Source organism: Lates calcarifer, linkage group LG5, assembly GCF_001640805.2.
Source record: "Lates calcarifer isolate ASB-BC8 linkage group LG5, TLL_Latcal_v3, whole genome shotgun sequence".
Taxonomy (NCBI): domain Eukaryota; kingdom Metazoa; phylum Chordata; class Actinopteri; family Centropomidae; genus Lates; species Lates calcarifer.
Window position 1 is genome coordinate 28,650,025 of NC_066837.1, and position 25,093 is coordinate 28,675,117.

Genomic DNA, 25,093 nt, shown 5'->3' on the forward strand with positions numbered 1-25,093 from the left:
GTTGCACAGTTCCTAATAAACTGGACTGTTGTCGTGTGATTATTTCATGTCTCCACTCCTAATGGCTGAGAGTAACTACTATATCAAGTCGTGGAGTAGATAGTGTACGTACAGTGCTATATGGTACTGTGCCTAAACTGTTGGCAGAAATAACCGGTTGAGGTCAGATTAGGAGTCACAAAACACAACTGGGTGGGGTTACGGATTGTTAGGTCCAGGTTGGGGTAAGGAGAAGCACATACCGACGAAAAACAGGCTTCACCACCCCCCGAATCTCAAGCCAACCATTCACACGGAAGAAACGGTGTTACTGACATTCTGGAAAGCCAATGGGCGATCAAAATTATTATTCCCACGGACCAATCACTGCCGTGGTTAAGGCCCTCTTCACGCGGAGAAGGACGAGCCGTGCACATTTCAGCACCTTGGAGCTGTCCGTTGTGTACGAGTCAGCCGACACCTGACGGTAAGAAGAAAAACAGAGATACAAAGCATGTACATATTAGTACTGTAATATAAATCAGCAGCGATGACTTACAAAACAGGGAAGTACAATCCTGCTCAATGCAGGAGTGTCTTCACCAGCCTTGTGCTCTGTGGTGTTCAGACTGAGAACATCTGCGACACTCTAGTGTCTTAATAACAGACAGTTTCCCCACGGATTAGTTGGTGCTGCCGAAACCTGTTGATGCCATCTACATATTTTTGAGATATAACAGGAAACACACAGATGCAACAGCCAAACCGTGGTTAGCTGGTGGTGGCAGCAGTTTAGGATCAAAATAGCTAGTTAACGTTAGTAGCTTACAAAGGGGTTAGCCTGTTGGCCACAGGTGGTTCAGGCAAACGTTTATTTAAAGCTATATTATTATTATTGTCGTTAGTGTCATGTCTGAAACGTTTTTGCGTTAATATTAGTTTGGTGCCTGTTCTGTTGTCTAGCCTGTACCAACAAGTGAGCGTGGTTTTATCATTCAAAAAATACATCTGGCGTGAGTTAAATCCCCGTCGTTCTCCTGTCGAAATGTATTTCACCCCTTAGGACGTGTTTCACGAAATCAGACTTCGATACAACAACTGGTCCTTCATGAGCCTAAATAAATCAAAGAAATGCAACCGAAACAACCCTAACGTAGACGTGTCACACAACTTTCACCTTTCAGTCAATTTTTGCTTAGTCGGTTACCTTAAGCACCAGTTTCACCTGAGAATATCCAAAATCGTATTCAGCAGAAAATAAATGACCTGAAGCAGACTAGAGCTGAAAAACACCATTGTCCTGTCTGAACATAAGAGCCAACTGAAGTATTGTGAAAAAGGTAACGTGCCTTTTGCATGTCTTTATACTGTTTCCCTCATTCATGGTGAGCCAAGGAACTGTCTAAAGAATACTCCGTTTAAAAGCTGATGAGTCTTGAGTGGTCTCTTGGAAAGATATTATGTTTAAATAGCATGGCAGACATTTTGACATGTCAATACAGGGCATGCTCAGGTGAGCTAGTCCCAGGGTTTGTTATCATAGCCTACATAGAGTATCTAACAGGGCTGATTATTTGCACATGGCATTTCTGAATTCATTATAAGACACTTTAACTGATAAATCTGTACTAACACCTGAAACTAAATGGACTGTATTTTGTCTCAGTTTAGTTTGAGGAGTGTGGATGTTTTTCTGTGATGTTAAAGGCCAGGAAGCTTTAAGATTTTAGAAAAATGGGCAAGACGCTTAATAGTGGCTCTGTGATGCTGTACTTAGGCAACAACATCAGCATTCTGCCTTGACAATACTAACATGCTGATGTTTATATTTACCATATTTACTGTGTTTAGGTCAGCATTTTACCCTAGTAACATGTGCTAGTTAGTGCTAAAATTTTGTATCATTTCTTCGAGTGGATGCTGAGATATTGTGCGTAAGTGAAAACTTTGACCTGCAGGTTGTGCCAGAGGAAAGGATCACCAAACTAGGATTCATCCTTGGGGCACCAGGACTGTTTTACCAAAATTTATGGTTTTTGATATGTTTCAGTTTGGATGATAAACCAACCAGCTCACCAACACTGCTCACATAAATACATACTGTGGTCTTTTAGGAAGGAAAATAAAAGCAGGAAAATGATTGAACTTGTGATTACATTTTAAAAGTAACCACTAAAAGATTACATTAACATTCTTGGTTCACTACACAGCCCCCGACAGTATATACAATGACTGCAATATGCCAAGACCAAGTCAACCACAGCAAGCCATCTCCATGTAATCTGACCATTTTATTGACCTCAGTTTAGTATCTTATCTAAGATAACTGAGTATTTCATAAAGATAAAGCTTAATGTACAACCTTACATGATCATAAGTATGAGGAATGAAATTTAGAACCCTTTAATTAATCTGGTGTTTGCTTGACACAGATGTTGCCCCTCAGCCTCAAGTCAAGATGTGACCGTTGTTAATACGAATACAAATGGTATTAACAATAGTGTAGGTGTTATCATCAAATCAAACTCTGTTATCAAATTAACACTCCTCATAGATTCTCAGAAATTCTCTGTCAGCGAAGAAGAAGAACTAAACTCAGATCCTATAAGAAAAAGGAAAAAGACATGAGAAACAGAAAAATATATTACAAATTAAATATGCAGACAGACACATGAAATATAATTTTATGATGTCCAAAAAAAAAAAAGAAGGTCCACTTGTATCATAACACCTTTCACCAGTGTTGTGCAGTCATTACTGTTTGTATGATCAAGTCATTATGTAATCAAAAACAGAATAAATGGCATGAAATTCAAATGTAAATCAGCCAATTTGCACCTTACAGGAAGAAGTTACAGTGTAACTGGTCTACAGGTTTCTGAAGATTACAGGGAGAGACAGGGAATCCCTGGAACCCTATTTCCACTTTCAGTTCTTTATCTTCTCTGTGATTTGGGTGAAGTGGCCCTTTACAGATAATCACGATGCCTTAAAACCCCTTTTTATCATAAGTCTAAAAGATTAAATCAAATGAATAATATATCACATGTAGCTCACAGTTCTTTCAGATTTATGGCACTCTTAGGTATGTTTAGTTAGGATACTTTTTGGTTTAAAAAAGATAACTAACCAATACAAAAGAAACTGCATTTCCTGCAGGGGTCTTTTAGGTCCTCACAGTAACAGTATTCTGCCAGTAGATAAGCAATGGTCTTAGCCAATCACAGCACAGATTAATTCAATCCTCTTACATGTCTCTTTCTCTTTAATCATCTTATCTGCTCTATGTTAGTATGATTTGAGTGTTACTCTGATTGTAGGAGAACTATACACTAATACAACAGCTCTGTAATACTGTAAATATTGGTTAGAGATGTGTTAATATAATTCTCTTGTTAAAGTAGTGTGGTTGGTGTTCTATTGGATTGCAGAGCAACACAACACCTTACCAATACAACAGATAGTCTTACAGCTGTCAGATAATCTTTATGCACTGTTTGAGACACATTTCTGCCATAATTGTGTCCCGAGATAGTACAGGGAAAGATCAGTTATTCACACAAATCAAAATTTGCCTACTACTGCCATTAATTTATTCATGTACATCTGTAAGAACATGTAAGTGAAAGGTGTGGAAAGGATTCACTTTTGAATTAGTAAAATTATTCAAATGTAACCTAATTAGTGTCATACATGTGTTTGTACCTCTCAAGGTGAGAATGGCCAAGGTGAAGCAGGTGGGCTTGCTGGCAGCAGGCTGTCAGCCCTGGAATAAAGATGTGTGTGCTGCCAGTGGTGACCGCTTTGCCTACTGTGCTACTTTGGCTATATACATCTACCAGGTAAACTAAACTTTGTGTATGTGTGTTAATGAGGGTGCTTAATGTTTAAATCTAAGATACATCAAGATCTGATTCTGTTACTTTATACTCTACTCACCATGTAAATTTGAAATGAGAAATTAAGAAATGTGTGGTCTCTAGCAAAATATGAATGGTTGACCCGGCACGGTGTGAAGCACACATGATATCAGTACTCAATAAACCAAAGTACACACATTTTGGGTGCTGCAAACCTCATACAATCATTTTACAATTGCATACAGTGCAGTGTATCCAAATCTTCAAACAGAATTATTTAAAGCAGTGGTTCCCAATTTTTTTTTGTTCAGTGTACCCCCACAGCCACATCAGATTGGCTCAAGTACATCTTCTTGGCCCCAACCAGTTCTAAACTGTGTTTTTATTAAACACATTTATATAAAAATGATTACAGATACAATAATTAACCAAACAAAAATGGTTCACTCTACTCTGGGTGGGAAAAAATCAGCTCAAGAAATATCTACCCTCTTTCTCTAATGAGATGCCTGACCCTACCTGTCTTTCAAGAATTTGACTGTTCTCCACATGAAATCTGTTGTTCTGCTAGGTGTTGATGATGGTCAAAGCTGAGAAGTTCACTTTACATAAAAGTTCTATAATCATATGTTGCCCCAAACATGGGCATTCCTTCTCCACATCTGTGTCAGTGTCTTGTATGAAGGTTGCTGCTGGCTCAGTCACACAGAGGGGGTTCCACAACCAGTCCTGTTTTGCAGACTTGGACTCAATGTCACTGAAGTAGGAGATCAGCTAGCTGTTTTCACGATTTTCACTGCAGAAGCTCTCTCTGTGTAAATGGTGGCGGTAAGAGGGGCATTAAGGGGAGAGAAACAGTTCACATGTCTGTCTTCACATCTCCTCTCCCACAGTTGCACCTCCCTTATAAATCCACTCATTTACCCACTCACAGACATGTTCAGTATGTATGTGTCTTTGTCTTGTAGAGATAAACCGAGTTTATTCATTTTGATGAGCACATGGCAGAGTTGCCTACATGTGCTCCTTCAAAATAGTGCACAGAAAGAGCCTCTCAAGGAGCGTGTCCACTGGATATTAGCATTCACCTTTTTCATGTCGAAGCAGGCCATGCAGGTTATGACTACTGCTCAATCAGTACACACCTGACTGCACAATTTTCAGTCACTGTGATTGTCCTTGATCCTTGATCAGTCATTTGAAAGATTTATTGTTTGATAGAATTATAGATGCTTGGAGAATCAGTTCCTTGGTCATAGAATATGTTTTTTTTAATCTGACCACATATAGTGACACAGTGTAAGATGCCGCCATAACGCCAGCTGAAGTCTAAGTCTAAACCGACCTTGACTGTATGTCAGTTGGCTGTAGGCTTGGCAGTTAATGTCACTCTAATTAGCCTATACTGAGATAACTTATTGTCCTACAATTATTTTCTTTTTGAACACATTTTGATTGAATGTAACTACAGTCAAACTGAACATGTGTTTTTTTTTCCGAAATACCTGAGCTACTTAACAATTTTCCATGTATCTCTGAAAGCTGCAGAACCTCCAAGGGTAACTACACTAGGTTGGGAATCACTGCCCTGTGTTATGTGCAAACCAAATGGTGAATCACTGACTTAAAGCATTAAATCATTGCAACCTACAGACATATGAAAAATTAAAGGAAAGCCAACATAAAGTGTCTTAGTAAGTCTCTGGAACTCTGCTGGTCTGCTGGAGAGCACTGTCTAACACATTGATCCAAAATCTCCCATAGGTGTTGAGATCTGGTGACTGCAAATGCCATAGCATATGATTCACATAATCCTGTTTCTTCATTAATTTTTCAGGCTTTTCCTTTAATTATTCTGTTTTCTGTATTTATTGTGAGCTTTTTCTTGGTTTAGTCCTTTTTCTTTTCAAGAGTCCACAGTTCTTGGCAGAACTGCAACCTCCAAAATCTTCCATTAAACTGTCTACAATCTTAGGTTTACTAAATCAGATCTGTTTATTCCCCTTTTTAATTATTTGTCATTCTCTCAATCTCCTTGTTGTAGTTGGACCAGCAATACAATGAATATAAATTGAGATCCATCATGTCAGAACACAAGAAGACTATAACAGCTATCAGCTGGTGTTCTGACAACCCTGATCTCTTTGCATCAGCCTCTGCCGATAACCTCCTCATCGTATGGAACGTAGCAGAACAAAAGTCTGTTGCAAGACTGGACAATACAAAAGGTAGATGGATGGTTGACACTAGGCTTTATTGGCACAGTGGAGTATTAAAGTTTAGACTGTTGCAATGTTCCCACATCTACAAAGTTTCACAGCATTGCTTCTTCTTTCTCAGGTATCCCTACATCAGTCAGTTGGTGCTGGAACTCAGCTGACGGAGTGGCGTTTGTCTCACAGCGTGGTCCATTGTATATCTGGGTCTACGGAGGTCCTGACCCTGGGCTCACAGTGCATAAAGAAGCCCACTCCTTCCTGTCTGATATTTGTCTCTTCAGGTGGCACCCCACCAAGAAGGGCAAACTGGTGTTTGGACACACAGATGGAAGTTTGTCTATTTTTCAGCCAGGTAAGGATGGACACACATGTAACAGTTGAATTAAAACACACACACTGCATCTTTTGACATACAGTACATTCATTGTCTGGAGGAGGCAAATACTGTGAACCTAATTACAACATACACACTACATGTCTAACCCTTCCCTTCTCTTCATGTTCCTTAGACAGAGTCTGTAATCACACATCTTCTTTAACCTCTTTACCTTTGTCTTTCTCAGGAAGTAAAAGCCAAAAGCATGTGTTACGCCCAGAGTCATTAGAGGGCACAGATGAAGAGGACCCAGTTAGTGCTCTGGAATGGGACCCTTTGTCAACTGACTATTTACTAGGTTAGACAAAGTATTAACAATAATACCAGAATTTTGTTAGCTGAAGTGATATGAAATTAAAAAGAGAAAACTCACAATAAGACACATAGAATAATAATGTAGCCTTTTATTTTATAGTACAGTTTTTTTTTCAGTGTTTCAAATGTATTCTCTCTCTCGCAGTGTCAAACCTCCATAATGGTATCAGGCTGGTGGACAGTGAGGCCTTGAATTGTATCACATCCTTCTGCTTCCCCTCGGCTGCTGCATCAGTTCAGTGTCTGGCCTGGGTCCCCTCTGCACCAGGCATGTTCATTACCGGAGGTAAAGACAGTATATTTTTATGTGTGATCTGTGTATGATCTGATTTCACTTCTGCCTAAATGTGTTTATTGCTAGGTTGGACTTAGCTTTCAACCTCCAGCATACCAGCCAATTGCTATCTATGTATGTACCACACATGCTGTTGCCACAGTGCCATCTCCATATAGATACATTGTTGCTGATGACACATTTGATTTCTTAAAACCACAGCAATACTTAGTATTAAAGGGCAAGTAGTTTTAGTTCATACTAATACCTACATGCATTGTGAGAGGACCTGTGAGTTTACAGGTCAAGAAAAATATTTAACTCATTTGCATTATGAAAGAGATTTTTGAAATGTTTTAACTGCTTTGTCTTTATCTGGATGTCAGACTCTCAGGTTGGAGTGTTGAGGGTATGGAATGTGTCTCGCTCTACTCCTTTGGACAGCTTTAAGCTGAAAAAGACTGGATTTCATGCTTTGCATGTCCTCAACTCCCCTCTTGCTAAGAAAGGTAAAATTTAGAACAAAACCTTTTGGACGTAGTGTGACCCTGAAAAGTTCATAACAGACAACTGTTAAAAGCTGCTGTGGATGTATATCCTGCTTGTGTGTCTGCATTTGTGTTTTTTGCCAAAATGAACAAAATCCACATCTTCAGTAATAATAATAATGATAATAATGAACTTAATATAGCACAGTAAAGACATTTTGAAGCATGTTTCACATAAGAATAGAAATAGAATGAGCATAAAAAACATGGGTAAAATTATAAATAAATAATGTATCATAAAATAGAATATAAAGCCCACTCGATAATAACTAAAGTATGTTCTAAAGTGGAAAAATTATTCTCATTACCTTGTCAATGTGGGACTTGAAACTTCGATCTTAATCTAAGATAACACCAAAACTTGTTGGAAATTTAAAACATGTCATTTGAAGAATTGGCTCAACCATATGGCTCAAATGATCTCATAATATTAGAGAATGTTGCTTCAGCCTTGCCATCCAGGAATCCCCCATAGTCTTTGTTAAGATTAGACTGGCATTAAAACACATCAGAAAAAGGTAATTCAAAACTGAAACATTATCCGTGTTTAACCCTGTTGCTGTTTGTAAGTGTAGAATGTTACAATGCTGATGAGCACCTTCATTTACATGTTGGATGAGTTCAAAGCTATCCAGTAAATTCACAAGCTCCATAGTACTGGAGTCATTGCTTTTACATGAATATTGAGGTCTCCAGTTAAGATTAATCTGTCAAGTTTAGTGATACCAAGTGAGATCATCTCTGAGAATTCCTGTTGTGATGAATGTCTTGGTGGCCAATATAATGTAATGATGACCACTGATAATTCTGCCTTAAGTTCAAGACTATTATATTTGAATGATGTAACTTCACACAGGTAAATTTCATTAGAGAAGAGACGCTAATGTTTTTTTTTCTGAGTACACTGTCTGGGTATAAAGCAGGCATTCAAACACTGAGCAGCACTTCTCTTCTTCTAAGGTTTCATGTGATTAGCTCAACAGCACTCTGTGAAATAAGACTGACTGTTAAGAAACATTAGGATTATCTTATGTAAGATTTCTGGAATAATACACTAGGTATCTTTTCCTTTCTTTGAGTTATTCCACTCTCTCTACAGCTCCAAGTTCCTGTTCTCCCAGTAAAAGTCAGCACACCAGTTCCACCAGTGAGGCAGTACCTCCCCCAACCCTGTCACAGACCCGCTCCTTCTCTTTGCCTCCTGGCCATGCTGTGTGCTGCTTCATGGATGGAGGTGTGGGACTCTATGACATGGGTGCCAAAAAGTGGGACTTCCTACGAGACTTGGTAATGTTATAACATCCAACTAATAAATAGCGAAATCTCTGTCTTGGATTTTCTCAACAACCATTCGTCCAATTGACTTCCAACTTGGCAGTTGTATTGTACCCTGGAACGTGACTGCTTGATGGGCTTCCGACTACTGCTTTGTTAATCCAACAGGCTATACCTAATAACACATGACTAATGAACAAACTAATAAAAGAACATATTTTTTACTAAATTCTTAGCATATGATTTCATTGCCCTTTCTCTTTGTTTTTGTGTTGTTTCTAGGGTCACGTAGAGACCATCTTTGACTGTAAATTTAAGCCAGATGATCCTAACCTGCTGGCCACAGCTAGTTTTGATGGAACTATTAAAATCTGGGACACAAACACACTAACAGCTGTTAACACCTCCCCTGGCAATGAAGGAGTGGTCTACTCCCTGTCCTGGGCTCCAGGTACATTAACTCCACACACACACAAACACAAACGTGTGCATACACACATTGTTTTTAAGACTGTGTGGTGAAACCAAAAACAGTTTTCCACAATGTTGACAATAAACTTAGGAACTATAAGTTGGGATATACTTGCAATATAATGTGGGTGATGCAAACATACACAAAAGTATATGTACACAACTTAAACAAAAGACAAAATGACAAGTACATACACAAACTGGTCAGTTAAATTATACAAGAGACTTACAGTACAATCCTAGCAGCAATATAAAGTGTATCATTTATTGTCCTTGTTAAGTCGTTGACCTTTCTATCTGTGTGTGTTTTGTTGTGTTTTGAAGGAGACCTGAATTGCATTGCAGGGGCAACGTCTCGTAATGGAGCGTTCATCTGGGATGTCAGGAAAGGAAAGATCATCACTCGCTTTAATGAGGTTTGATATTCAGTGCAAAATAATTTTAAAACTGAATCAGTGTATCATTAATGTATGAAAATCAAGTGTATTACTTTGCTTACTCAAATGATAAGTTAAAATATGGCTGCTGTCTCCCCCTTTTTTGCAGTAGCAATTTGAAAAAATATACAACTTGACACAACAAATGTTGTGTCCATACCAGTTGGGGACAATTTCCTTTTATACTGTACATTAAATACTATCCTTATGAAACTACCACTCAGTGAAACACCTGACTCCAGCTTATTAAAAATAATGGATAGTGTCATGATGTCTGCAGTGACAACCTCCTCTGTCTTCATCCAGCATGGTAAGAATGGTATATTCTGTATATCATGGAGCCATAAAGATTCTAAGAGGATTGCCACCTGTAGTGGAGATGGATTTTGGTAAGTACTCATCTGCTATTCTGTGAGGAGTTTGTTATGAAAGAATAATATTTGTCCCTCACCAAGAGTCTAATGTGTTTACTATTTTTTTTGACAACAGTATCATTCGGACCATTGATGGTAAAATCCTCCATAAGTACAAACATCCTGCTGCTGTGTTTGGTTGTGACTGGAGCCAGAACAACAAGTAGGACATCAATCCATCTGTCATCTGTTGACAGTCACCTTATGCTGCATCTGGCTACATATGGCACACCTATTAATTATTGCTTTACTTACTTCACTTACTTGAACAGTATATACTGTTTATAGTCAGGTTTGAAAGACAACACATTAAACACAACAATAGGTCAAAGAACAATAACAAGGTATTACTAGCTATATCTAGTAGTAAATTAGATATACTTTATCTAGTAATATAATTGCAGGATTATAAAAAACACAAAGGGCAGGCTAATACAAATGAAGCAAGATAAACTAACACAGGTAGAAATGTGTTCAGCATCTCTCTATCTTGTTTATCTGTAACAAATTTGTCTTTGTGAGAAAGGATGGAGACAAATCTAAGTGGGAGAGGAGATTAGAAAGGAAATACAGAGGCAGACTGCCATCAAAAGAGTGAACACTATTGAACAGTGGTATGAGTGCAAAATTACCATCAATGCAATATCTGACCATGTCTGTATTGATGATCAAACACATTAATACTGTCAAAAATAAAGATATTGTGTCTGTTGTGTGATAGTTGCTAACAAGTAGCCACAGTTTTATCACATGTCACCCTGTCTTCTCCTCTGTCTTTTTAGGGATATGATAGCAACAGGCTGTGAGGATAAAAATGTTCGTGTGTATTACCTGGCCACCAGCTCTGATCAGCCTCTGAAGGTCTTCACCGGGCACTTGGCTAAAGTATTCCATGTTCGCTGGTCTCCACTCAGAGAGGGAATATTGTGTTCTGGATCAGATGATGGGTGAGTACATTCACAGAGACATGGTGTACTACAGAATGTTTCTATTGGATGATTTAATGAGGAACCTGTTGAAGTGCAGCAACAAATGATAAGGTACAAAAACAAGAACAAGGATGTTCAAATAAGAGCATTGAACATAAAGCATAGAGAGTAAATGTGTGAATTACAAGATGTGACATTATGCTTTAACACCATATATACAGTATTTTTGTCCCTTTTTAGTATTTTTTTATGATTAGAAATTAGTTTTTCAATTGCAGAATATTTTTTAAGATGTCTTAATGTAGAGATTGGAAGGACATATAAGACTTCTGACAGATGTAATTTAATTACCAGTCTCTGATTCAGAAGTGTTGTCCCACTACCAAAATTCAAAATACAGGAATCTCTTACAGATCTTTTAATTGACTGATGGGCTTTTGATATAAGATATAATTAAACAACAATAAAGTCTAAGTTATTTGATTATTTCAGATGCTGTTAAAAGGTTATCCACACCAGTATCTTTAGCACAGCAAGACAAAAGGCCTTTGTTTTTTATGATCATCTGATAGACATTCAAAATAATGATTTATCATATCATATTTGAGAATTTACCTGTGTTTTATATGGTGAAGAAAGTAAGGATTGGCATCCCTGTGTGTCTGTATGTCTAGCACTGTTCGTATATGGGACTATACACAGGACGCATGTATCAATGTGCTGAGTGGTCATACAGCTCCAGTCAGAGGCTTGATGTGGAACACAGAGGTTCCTTACTTGCTCATTTCAGGTAATGTCACTAAAAGTACTGATTAATCTTGCAGTTTATCTTCGTTTATACTGTTTTGTGATCAGCATGTTATATCTATACTCCTTGCTATTGTGTTCTTGTATGCTTGCCACTGTATGTCAGTGCAACAGGCCAACAGAAATAAATCACATAAAGGCAAGACTTCATTAAGTCAGCATTGTATTGTCATTGTATATTTATTTACCAATCAGTCAAAGCATTATTACAAGTAACTGCTTGTAATGTTATGTCTGATTAGTATATTGTTGGACTTAGTCAAGCCATAAAGCCATGGAAAATAATTGAGTTTTAAACCACATTACTTATGATTCTTATGAACTCTTTCAGAACAGGCCACAGATATACGTTTATCAGCCACATCATTAAATCCACTTACCTGTTTTAATGTTGTGGCTGATCAGTGTATATTGTAGCTTTTCAGTGATAGGACCTCTTTTACCATTTTTGCAATGACTTATAAAGTTGCCCAGCGGGGAAATGTGTCATTTGTTGAAACAGATTTTCTGATGGTGGGTTTGAAGTTCACTTTTGGAGTACGATTTTATCTTTAGAAGTGTATAAGAGAGCTGTACACAGGCAAGCAAGTAGCTCTTCTGTCAAGAAACTGAGTTAGATTTTTGTCATTTTTGTCACTATCTGCATCATATGGTTCACCTCTACTGTAAATTTGACAGAGAAATAAGTGAATAATTAATTTAAATGTTTTAAAAATAACAGCACCTATCCTAAAATATGGCTCATTAGTAGTATTTAGTGTCAACTGTAGGAGACTACAACATCAGGCAATACATGTCTCTGTGATCCTCATTGTTTTTGAGTAAATCATATATTGGACTCACTAACAAATTTCAGGTTTAGCTGTTATTCACAGCACATATGTACAGAGTAATGCATAGACTTTAAATATTTTAATGTGCTGGCCCTATACCATTGATTGTATATATATTTAAATATTAAAATGCTGTATTATTTTCAAGGTTCTTGGGATTATACAATCAGAGTGTGGGACACAAGAGATGGCACATGTCTAGATACAGCCTATGACCATGGAGCTGATGTTTACGGTAAGACAGTACTATAGAACGAATAACCTATTAGACTTTTCATGCTGGAGATACATAATAGGTTTCAAGTACAGTATGTGATGAACAAGGGTCTTCACTGACAATGCAATAAAAAATGTCAGTTATATGAAATTAAATTGAATTAAATATTAATATGCAGTTTTATAGACTCAAATTACACACAATATACAGTAACCCCCACTTTATTGTTTTAAAAAGCATTGCATCAGATTCGTCATATTTAAGTAGTTTTGACAGTGCAAATTCACTGGAAATTTTGAATCCAAAAAAGTGAGACATCCTGTTCTTAAGACCACCATTCACTCTCTAGGGGATGCACTTCGACATGCCTCAGAGTATATTTTAGTCAGAGTGTTGCTCCCAACATCCTCATGCCATGTTATGCCATGACAACACATCACACAAGCCCCAATGAAATTTTTAATGACTCATTATTTGCTTACAGACATAGAACTTTGAACCTGAGCCATGCTTCCTTATTTTCCATGTCATTAAATCCATGTTCCAAACTGTCTGTAGGTTTGACATGTCACCAGAGTCGTCCTTTCACCATGGCCAGCTGTAGCAGAGACAGTACAGTGAGGCTGTGGTCTCTCACACCCCTTATCTCTCCATTGTTGCTGAACATCCTCACTGACCAGCCTTGGGAAAAGATAATAGGAAACACAGGTAAGAACAGACTCTTGATTTGTTCTGTTTTATGGTGTTCTGTTCTAAATCCTCATTTAACCTCAGTGGTTGTGTGTCTCTGCAGACACAGCTATGGTTCCTGGCTCACCTCCACTGCTCTGTGGTAAAGTGTCTCGAGACATCAAACAGGAAATGGACAAACTGAGCATTGACATCAGAGCCAAGAAGTTACGGTGGTTCTCTGAATGCTTCTCGGTAACAACATTCTGAGTGCTTATTTATCATTGGTGATGACATTTCGTAAACTGGCACTGGATCAGTGTGATTCTTCCATAATGTCATGTTGTTGATGACTGCTTATTCAGATTGCATTATCAGCAATTTATCTAAGTACTTCTGGAATCCACTAAAAGTTTGTTCTCATAATTTATGTTCACGACCTAGCTAGGGTTTTCTATTGCATATCACACTATTTAGAATTGAAAATCTAGAAAACAGTTTACAGATACAAGTAAAAAACCAATATATAAAGGAATGTCTTGTTTGCTAACCATTTTAAGTTTCATTTTTTGGCTGGCAGTCCATATATTGGTTTGATTATGGGTCAGATGCTGCAGTACAGGGAAGAAATGAAGGAGTTTAATTTACACACTAAGTTTTTTCTATCTAATGTTCACAGCTTTGTGAAGGCAACAATAGGCTCTCTTCCCCACACCCCATTTCATGTTTATGTAAAGGAAATGCAAATCAAACACAGAGATTAGATAAGACCTTAATACAGCTTCTCTATATCGAAAGAACATGTAAATAGTGCCCTACCTTTTATTTCTGTTGAGATCAAAAGTCAGTGAGAGGAGAGCTCTATGGTATTACACCCAACGGAAGTAGATATTAAGATTACGATATGAATTGTCAACTTTAATTTAAACATTAGAATACTTTAACACAATGTTATTTCCCACTACTTTTTGAGTTAATTTTGTGAATTTTCGCACTGTAAGGCTTCATTAGTGTGAATGCTACAGCATTGTTCTTCAAATCTTAATTATTATTTTCCTAACTATTCCTGCATACTTTGTGCTACAGAAACAATTCAGGTATTAAAATGTTCAGCTCCTTTAGGACTTTCTGCAGGCTTACCAGTGTGACATATGTGCAGCCACAGACTCCATGTTTGGCTTAAAATGTTCCCAAGACTTTGATCTTTTAATGTTGTATCTTTTCATCTGCTAAAACTGTGTAGTTTAGGAGAAATATGGCGTTTTAGTGAGGGTTGTTACAGCTTCTTTCGATGGATTTATCAGTGTCACGTGACCAGTTAGAGTGGGGGAAATCTTCTATGCTTTTCAGTTCTTTAACTCCACCATGACTCCTGTTATGTTTGGAGTGTACTTACATCTGAACAAAAAAGTTTTTAAATCCACGTACTGGATATATATTCTTCTGCATTTCAACTCTTTTTTCTGCCATTTTTCAGCATTGCTTTAGCAATCCATTCAGCTATCAGCTATTTCTGGAGGAACTACATTTTCTAGTTCTTTCATTGCTCCCTGCTTGTGGAACACTGCCTCCCCAACAGCACAAGAGAAGAAAAACAGTACAAATTTGTAGTACTGATATATATATATACATATCACAATGATAGAGTAATTTAAATGGCCTTTAAGAAGCTGCAGCATCATTTAGAATGAATTAATGCAGGTTGCTTGTGTATTTCTGTGTGTTTATGTACATACTTCATTCTGTGTTAGCCTCCAGGCGGCAGCAGTAACCTGTGGGACTTGGTGTCAGTCATTGATGGCCAGGATGACTCACTGCTGCCAGCCAGCTACAGCAAAGGAGTGATGCACATGAAGCACCTTCTCAAGTTTAAAACAGTAAGTTGCTCTTATTCACTGAGTCACTGAGTTAACAACAGAAAAGTCATCATGTGTGAGGGAATCCAGAGAGATTATACAAGGTGCTCTTGGAAGAGATAAGTCTTCAAGATATTCTTGACGATATATAGGCACAAATTTGGGGAAGTCTACAAAAAAATGGAGACCACTATACTTTTGGGAATCTCCAATGCAGCAGAGCGTTTTTATAGCCTTCCACAGATCTGTGCCTCAACACAATCATGTGTCTGAGCTCTGCAGGCAGTTCCTTTGACCTCATGGCTTGGTTTTTGCTCTGACATGCATTGTCAGCTGTGAGACCTTACATAGACAGGTCTGTGCCTCTTCAAGTCATGTCCACTCAATTGAATTGGGACTCCAGTCAAGGTGTAGAAACATCTTAAAGATGATCCAGAGAACTGGAGGAAACTGAGCTGAACTTCAAGTGTCACAGTAAAGGGTCTGAATACTTAAATCAATGTGATATTATAGTTTTTCCCTTTTTAATGATTTCGCAAAAAATGATTAAATTCTCTTTTGCTTTGTGATTATGGGATATTGAGTGGGAAAAAAACATTTTTTTTTTTTTAATTGAAGGGGTCTGAATACTTAATGAATGCGCTGTACTAATACACTCACTTATCCTTTTTTTTATTGTTTTCTATTCTGTCTTTCAGTCTGAAGCCCAGGAGCTGACGATAGTCAAGATGTCTAAATTTGGAGGAGGTATCGGAGCTCCCAGTAAAGAGGAGAGGCTGAAAGAAGCAGCAGATATTCATCTGAGACTGGGACAGATTCAACGATACTGTGAATTAATGGTGGAGCTGGGACAGGTATGTGAGTGTGTGTGTATGTGTGTGATTTTTCTCTCAAGAAAGTATGTGACTCAGACAAGTAAAATTTTCCAGTAGTCATCAAGACACTGGTGTTATGATATCTGTATCTCTCTGTCATCATGGAGCCAGTGGAGCCAGCATACTGCTTGTCTTGTCATAGTGGAAACCCAAGAACAAGGTGGAATCTGGTAGTGAAAGAAACTGAAAAGAGATTGGAAGGACATATAAGAGTTCTGACAGAGTTGAGAGATACAGTGGATGCAGACAAGCCGCTGCGTGCAACAGCTACAGATAAAAAAGCCAGTTGTGTTGGGTCTGAAGAGGTTATGGAGAGTGACATCAGCACACTACCAAGTCAGAATAGAATAGAATAGGCTTTATTGTCACTATACAGTTAAGTACAACGAAATTGTGGGTGCTTCATGAAGACAAACAGGGCACTATATAAGAAATTATATACAATAAGTACAAAATGTATAATACAAATACAAAAATTTACACTAATTTTACACAATTTACATACACACAGCACACGATTGTGCAAGAAACAGACTAGGACACTTTAAGGTGTGAGGTGGATGGAAACCAGTTCTTAGCTTGAAGTATATTTGATCGCACTCATAGTAATCATTCTATTTCTGTGATCAGAAAAAGACAGAAATGTGAAGAAAGAAAATTATATTGACACTGTAACAAATTAGTGGAGGGAGAACCTTATTATCTCTCTTTCAGTGGGAGAAAGCATTGTCTGTGGCACCAGGAGTTTCCATGAAATATTGGAAGAAACTCATGCAGAGGTAAATCGAGTTTAAGTTTTTTTTGCAACTTTTCAACTGAACAACAATTAAAATGAAATACAACAAATTCTTGTCTGTGTTAGTGCTTAATGTCACACTATGAATGCATATGAACAGTGGGTGGACAGAATAAGAGTAACTCTTGTACAGTACAGTGCAGGTTAAAGTAATACTCTGGCATAAATATTACACTACTATCAAAACAGAGATGCGTCAGAGAGGTGTTGATTAGACATAATGGGGATTTCTAAGGCCGTAATGGTGGACAAAATATCACGATATACAATAACAATAAAACTTTCTCGACACACTCGACCAAAAGAAATACCACTCCTCACACTTGTTTGGGTGTTAAGTCTGTGTAAATCTTGTTTTAGTTTTCGACTCATTCTTGAAAAAATGCTTAGATTTTCAAAAAATAAAAAATAAAAAAACATAATTCAGTCAGAGTTGAATTTCTCTGAAATGTTTTGTATCTGCTCCTCCAGAACATTGCTAACCCTGACAACCTTTAACAGCAATCCAGAATATGCTTTATAGCAAGAGAAAAAGATGGAAAAAAGAGAACAAACAAAACAACTACCAATTATGCAGCAGATCAGGGTTATCTGATTGTTTCATTATTGTTTGTTAAGCAGTGTCATCTGTAAAGCCCTTTCAGTAATTGTTTTGTTGCATTTTACAGTGTGATTTTAGACCAGATAATTTATTGGTTATTTCATTTTCTTTACCCATTTTAATATAAATACATTTAAAAAAACATTTGATAAACCTTTATTTGATGCATGTTGTTAACTCTTATCTTTTATCTACATATAATCTGTTATTTGGGAATTGTAAAATGCTTATGTTGCAGGAGAGCTGACCAGCTGATGGCTGAGGATAATGATGACGCTATCCCATATTGCATCGCCACAGGAGACATAAAAAAGCTTGTAACTTTCTTCACTGGCAGGGGCCAACTGCTAGAGGCCTTACTAATAGCACAGGTACGGAGGGGGGAGGGATAAAGACACTGATGCAGTGATGAGATGACAGGTAAACAGTAGTTTTCTTTAGAGGTGGATGAATGGTTGATCTTGAATAAATCGATATAGACGGGGGCATGAAGTGAAGGGGTGAATAAATAAGTAATGAGGAGACAAAGACAGGTGAGGGAATACTTTAACTTTTTTAGTTTGATTGTTTTGATAATATTGATCAGAAATGGTAAAAAAAATAATATTTCCTGTTTCCAGGGAGCATGTGAAGGAAACATTCGTGCACCTCAGAGTTCCCCAGTCAACCACACGACTAACGATGTGGATAGCATACAACACTACCAGAGGTAAAGCAAAAACACACACTCACATACGCACAACATTCTGTTTTAAATATTAAACTTTGTTGCACAAGTTTAACTGAATTTTAACCAAAACACACAGCTCAGATCTGAGTAACAGATGCCTTTAGACCGAAGCTGTGTCAGTGAAAACACAGGCTGTAGTCAGCTCAGAAATGTCTGTTCCACATGATTCCAAAAGTACTCAGTTTTCACAGTAATCAAAATTTGTCCACTTTTTTTTTTGCCAAAATATAGCTAAATACATAGTTTCTATCCCAACCCTCTGTAATTCATCTTTCTAACCTAATATTAGCGTGATTATTGAGTGTATTCCCTTGTGTGCAATCTGAATGAATAAAAATGTAATGTGGAAAAATCGATCAACCACTTATAGTATCTAAAAAAGGGCATTATACTTAGAAATGTGGTTCTTACTCAGTCACTGTCCTGTAGAAAACAAAATAAGACCATCAGCCATGAAATTTTAGCATCATTTATTAGCTCTCTAAAATTAATCCCAGAATACACAGTATTTATGAACTGATGCACTTTCATCACAACCCCTGGCTTTATTTGCTCTTTTTCTGTCCAGTCTCCTCCATAAGGTATGTAAGGAACTAGCTGAATGGTACTTCCAGGACGGATGCTCTGTGCTGGCAGCATGTTGTCACCTAGCTGTAGACAACATCAAGGTACACACCAGAGTCTGAGCATGTCCCCAGTAGCATTTGTTTGTATACACACTTGGCTGTGCATAAAAATTATTTCAAAATGTGGCTGAAATCTGTGTGTTTGTGTGTGTTATATCTTTAGTTAGCCATGTCTAGTCTGATCCGAGGTAATGAGCTGGAGTTGGCTGCATGTGTGGGTACCGTTCTAGGAGAGGAAGCTAGTCAGAGCACTGAATACTGCCTTGAACTCTTGGCCAGGAAGTACATGACCACACCTACATGGTATGTCTATCCATGCATGTCCAGTTAGTATACTCTACTGTTCTTCTTAACCCTTGAAAGTAATCCAATCTTACAGTAGTACAGTTTCGGCCTCACAATGTGAAGTTCCCCTTTTTAATTTTGTACTTATATTTACTTTTTCTGACTTATAAATATGTTGATCTTGTTCTTTTCATGTTGCAAACCATACCATGACTGCACTCATATCCAGCAAGCTCATAACCACTTTTGTGTGAGCAATTAACTGAGATTGCCATTATTTTGATTGGTGTTATGCCAGTTGTAATAACAATGGGTTTACAGTCTATTTTTGATTTCATATCATACATCAGACATGCCCTTAATTTCAAAGGTTATGCACCGAAAGCCTAATTCTTTTAGCACAGGTAAAACCCAGTGACTGCCACCAGACCTCCCACCTCTGTGTGGTCGGCTCTTAATTTTACACACATAGCCTAATAGTTGCTGGGACTGTATAGTTCTGTCAAAATTCATTCAAAAGTCATTTTGGATCAGCAGGGATCTAAAGTCAGAGAGTTCCACACATCCTCCTTTGATTCCCATTACTTCCTGCTTGAAAGGTGCAGCCTGTACAAAGCAGAATGTTTCTTTTTCCTATGTTTACATTTAGGGAGCTCTCAGCTGACCTACTGCAAATGATTCCAGACAACCACATTTTATTGGCTAAGCTATGTGCGTTTTACCCAGGAAGTGCTGCTGAAATCAACCAATTACATGAGAGGGTGAGTAGACAATCTTTAAGTTAATTCTAAGACATGGTTTGAATGAAGTGAAATGAAGACTTCATTCCTGATGTTGAAGGTATACTATGCAGGATTTTCCTTTAAAAAAGTATTTACACATACAAACGTAATCCCTCTCAGTCATCATATATGACCCACTAGAAGTGTGTGGCAGTGTATTTATCTGCTGAGACCATGCCCTCTGCTTGTATTTTCTTATTTTTCTTATTTTACTGTTGGACAGTGATTGTGTAGCCCCCAGCCAGTAACAGTACGTAGGGTGTGAGGGCGGAACGCTATAAAAATTTAGGGACCAGCTTACATCTCTGTCTCCGTCTCTCCTCTGCTCTCTATTTGTGTCATGGATGTATAGAGAGCTGCATTTATTTGTGCTTAAGAACATAACCACAGTGAAACAATCAGAAAATAATGTTTCATTTCTTTGATTCACTGCCGTTGTTTTGCTAATGCCACTCCCTCTCTTCATTCACTCTCTAGCTCTCTTGACCTCCACTGTTCTAACTTTCTCTTTTGCTCATTGAGCTGGGGAGGAGGAGCCAACTTTGAATGGTGTGTTTACAAATGGCAACAGGCAAATCCTGCATAGTATATCTTTAATGATATTGACAGTTGTGATGATTACAGTGATTATGTGTTGTTTGTCATTCAAGTGCGGTCTCCCTTCATTAGAGGAGTGTAAGGCCTTGGCAGAGGCAGCCATGAATGAAGGAGATTTATTTTCAGCAGTTAAATTCCACCTGCTGAGTTCTGACCCTGAGAATGCACTTCGGATAGGAATAGAACACATTAAAGGTATTGACAACTCTGTCAGTGTGTGTTTGTGTGTAGTTACCTAATATCTGCACATTGAAACATTTAGCAGAACTTAAATGTTTGCCTGTGATATGGTAATTTGGAGCTTAGAGAGAAAAGCTAAAATAATCAAAACTAGAAATGACCAGTGGGACTGAACCTGATGGCATTCACTGGTAACAATCCAGTCTTGTGAGAAGTGCTTGTGAGAATAAGATTGTGCCATGCCATTAGTTGGTGTAATTAAAAGAAATACTGTTGTGTTTTAGCCTTAATTTAGGTCATATTTGATTTTCATATATACATGACCATTTGATGGTTTTATCAATCTATATCTTGTAATAACAATACTTCTTAATGCTAATCCTAATTAATCAGTGTCAAACTGAAGAAAATAATGAACATTTCTGTCTTAATGAAGCCCATATTAATCAGAAACTTTCTTTAACTTTCCTCCTCACCAGAACAGCTGACTGGATCTTATTGGAAGGTGGATAGTGTTCAGCCAATTCTTGACCTGATGAGTTACATCAGAACTGACCACCTTATCATGGCCAAGTTGACAGAGTAAAGCAATTTATTACTGTAACATTAGTGTTAATATCTATTTAATTAATTTCCCTTTTTGCTTTTCCTTCCCATTCATTGACAAACTTGATCATCATCCATGTCTTTGTGTGTGCGTGTGTGTGTGCGTGTGTGTGTGTGTGTGTCTGTGTATGTGTAGAGTCCGCAGTGAGCTGCTGATCCTGTGTGGTTATATTGGAGGTTTGCTTGCCATTAGAAGACAGTACTCCAGCATTGTACCTGCACTCTACGAATACACCAGGTAGACACAATATTATGTGGATATGTTAATAAAGTCTGATCATCAAAGGTCAAGGTCACAGTGACCTCACAAAACACATTTTTGGTCATAACTCCAGAATTTATATTATGACAAAATTTTACAGAAATGTCTAATAGGACAAAATAATGTAGTGATGACATTTTTATATCCAAAAGGTCCAAGGTCACTGTCATATCATAATACACTGTAAAAACACTTTTCTTGCCATTATCAACACCATGACTCAGGAAGGGGAGATTGTGACCCTATTTCACATTTGGTTGGATACTGAATTGGTAACACTATTCGTGGGTGAAACTGTGGTGACTATGTAGATCTCTGGTTAAAAAATGTGTGTGAAGCATCCATGTTCTAGCTTCTTTTCAGTGATATCCATATTTGAAGCATTTGCTATCATGGCTACAAATTTGTGTTCTATGACAATCAGCTTTATTGGACAAGCATATGAACACATACAAGGAATTTGACTCTGTTTTTTTTTCCCTTATTGAACTTACAGTAGATGCGGAGTAGAGTAAGAGCAACAAAGCTTAACTAAGTCAAGTAAAATCTGTCTTATTTTTATATCCCTCTATCACAGATCAAAAAATTTACTTCAAGGGACTTCATAACTCCATCATAACAGCAAATGACATCCTCTATCCTTAGACCCTTGACTTGGATGAGGAACAACTCACATTAACGAAATTCCTTCAAAGTCTTCACTACATGTATTATATGAGGCTGGACAGACTACTACAAACTACAGCTTGACTGGTTGGTGGAGGCATACAACCACAAGGTGGTAATTCTATTTTTCTCTGTTTCTCAGTCAGTTGTTGAAGCGGAGGGAGGTGTGTGTTCCTCTGAAAATTGAGCAACTGTCGGTGGAGCTGGATGCCTGGCGAGCCTGCACACAAAGTAACAGCAAGTAGGTTGTAAAAAAAAAAAAAAAAAACTAAACTACAATCATTATAAATTGCATAACTGTGATATGAGGTTTAGAGAGGAAAATAATGGCATAATTATGCTTCGTCGCGTATCTAGCGGAAATATTGAAATGATGGTAAAGAGGCAGATGTGAAGGGGGATATGATGACGAGGTCATCACCTCCTCAACCCTCCACTGAAATCATGCCTAGTATCTGCTGCCCAGTACTGCTAAGAACTAAGGCCACAATGAGGCCAGTTACCAAGGCAACACAAGAGAGGAGAGATGCATAGATAGCAGCTGAATCACCTCTGGATGTGTTGTCCTTAGTGATGATGAGAATGGTCACGTTGTTGCCGGAATGACAAATTAGGAAACATCTTTTTGTGGTATCAAGGATGTATGGATGAGAAGACACTAAATGGAGCCTAATGTTAAGTGCACCAAGCGGATGTTCACAGGGCTGTCCAGCTCTGTTACAATCAATAAAGCTAGAGACCCTGAGGTGTGTTGACAGACTACCATCGGACTTCACTGGGTTTGTACAAATGTATCTCTGTCTGTCTGTTTGCAACAGTCCTCCATCAGAGAGTCAAAGAGAAGAGTTCAGCTGCCTCGAGAGGAGAATTCAGCCAACAGACTCTGGTAAAAACAACATTTCAAACTCTAGTTAAATCAGGAGATCTTAGTTATGAAACATAGCTGTAAAGAACCAATGCTGTGTCATTAAATTAGATTTTGGTGCAGATTTCCTTTGGGATCTGCAACATGACTGCAGGCTTAGCTGGGATGTTGATGCTGATAGTGGTCTGATGTTGACATCAGCATTAGGAGCTGAGGGCAGCCAGTGTTAGGTGCAGCCAATTTTGGTGGATAAGAGTATGTTGATTTGTGATTGGCTACTGTGCATTTAAGGGGCTCTCTGATTGGATGGCATGTGGCTTTGAGGGAGCAGAAGAGACAAAATGGAAGTATTATCTCATTAAGCCCCATGAATAATGATATGGACTGCATCAACCCCTTCCAAGTGTGTTTTCTAAATATTCAGTGAAACATATTGATAGTTAATATATATTATGTGTAATTATTAACCAGTAAGACATGATTCCTCCCCCTCTCAGCTGCGTTAGTCCTTTGTGGAGCTGATTATGTGACAGGCTCCAACCTGCCGAGCCACTCAGATGTTCAACTGTCCTGTTTCACTGGACAGAGAATACAGGTGTGTGTTTCTGTATTTTATGGATGTGATATGTCTTGACAGCTTGTGACCTTTCTCATGGTTTTCTTCTTTTTTTAATATATAATATGCAGGGTCCAGTATTTTTGTTGGAGGATGGTAAATCAGCAATCTCCCTTAATGATGCACTAATGTGGGCAAAAGTCAACCCTTTCTCCCCACTGGGAACGGGACTCCGCATCAACCCCTTCTAATACTCATATGCGCGCACACACACACACACAAAGAGGACATTCCAAGGGAAATGTTTACAGATTCAAAGGAAGGAAAAAACAAATGAGAATGAAGTGTAGTAATGGGAAAAAAAATAAACTGTGTTGAATATAACATTTTTGTGCTTCAGCTAAGTGGCCAACTGTATTTTATAATTTACTGAGCCAACAAATGTGGTGACATCAACAATCAATACATTTGTGACTGTGAGAAAAATTCAGTTTTCTACAACTTCATGATTTTGGTAGATTTTGGGACTGGTTAGCTTAGCTGTTACGTGATGAGAACTTAGACAACATCATCATCATGCGTCATTTGAGAGGGGGGATACCTATTAAATGATGAGAGAGATATGTGTGTTATATCCTGGATCTTTAGTTTGAGCATCTATATACAGGATATAAATCTTAATTACTTTCTGCTACTGTTGTAAAAACTAAATCCTGGAATAAAGCATCAACTGCATATTTATATGAGACTTGACCTTGTTGCGTTGTGTTACATTCATATTGACACAAAATTAAGTTGAAGGTTGTAAAAACATAAACATTACATTGTCACTTATGAGTGACAAACCCAAATTAAAACAAACCCCTGGGAAAATTTTCACTTTATTAACATGAGTTAGATGAGAAGATTGAAATGTCATATCTGAATGCTAAAGCCAGCAGAAAATTTGCTTACCTAGGCCAGCCCTGTCATATACTGGCAACCTGCCCAGGGCAGAAACAGCCTCTTGCCCACTGTCAGCTGGAACTGATTTGAGCCCCCTTAGACAGACTGTTAGAGATAAGTGGTATAGCTAATGGATGGATAGTTTAAAGACAAGAAACAAAGGGATACAGTTAGTTGGATGCTACTGTCCAGCTCAAAAGCCATGATCATACCTAAAAGAAAAGGATTTATCTTTTGTAAAGA

General features: G+C 37.9%; 1 protein-coding gene across 3 annotated transcripts; it reads left to right on the forward strand.

Annotated features, from left to right (window-relative positions):
• Positions 1–80: 80 nt before the first annotated feature.
• wdr17 (WD repeat domain 17) lies at positions 81–24,648 on the forward strand. 3 transcript variants are annotated; one of them, XM_018700971.2, is made up of 32 exons: positions 84–466; positions 3,693–3,821; positions 5,884–6,067; positions 6,180–6,410; positions 6,622–6,732; positions 6,895–7,035; positions 7,410–7,532; positions 8,671–8,858; positions 9,129–9,297; positions 9,642–9,733; positions 10,061–10,143; positions 10,244–10,330; positions 10,950–11,114; positions 11,771–11,886; positions 12,885–12,971; positions 13,512–13,661; positions 13,747–13,877; positions 15,374–15,499; positions 16,177–16,332; positions 17,068–17,132; positions 17,989–18,121; positions 18,371–18,459; positions 19,049–19,148; positions 19,270–19,409; positions 20,041–20,152; positions 20,824–20,965; positions 21,430–21,532; positions 21,693–21,794; positions 22,627–22,725; positions 23,303–23,370; positions 23,847–23,944; positions 24,037–24,648. In XM_018700971.2, the coding sequence occupies exons 2-32, from the start codon at positions 3,699–3,701 to the stop codon at positions 24,154–24,156; spliced, it is 3,834 nt and encodes a 1,277-aa protein (XP_018556487.1). In that variant the 5' UTR covers positions 84–466; positions 3,693–3,698; the 3' UTR covers positions 24,157–24,648. The 3 variants fall into 3 exon arrangements, 2 of the variants coding, with proteins under 2 accessions (XP_018556488.1, XP_018556487.1); XR_001963666.2 differs by lacking the exons at positions 21,430–21,532; positions 21,693–21,794; positions 22,627–22,725; ... (1 more) ...; positions 23,847–23,944; positions 24,037–24,648 and adding an exon at positions 20,651–20,722 and having other exon boundaries at positions 81–466; positions 20,824–20,836; XM_018700972.2 differs by lacking the exons at positions 21,430–21,532; positions 21,693–21,794; positions 22,627–22,725; ... (1 more) ...; positions 23,847–23,944; positions 24,037–24,648 and having other exon boundaries at positions 81–466; positions 20,843–20,959.
• The last annotated feature ends 445 nt before the right edge of the window (positions 24,649–25,093 follow it).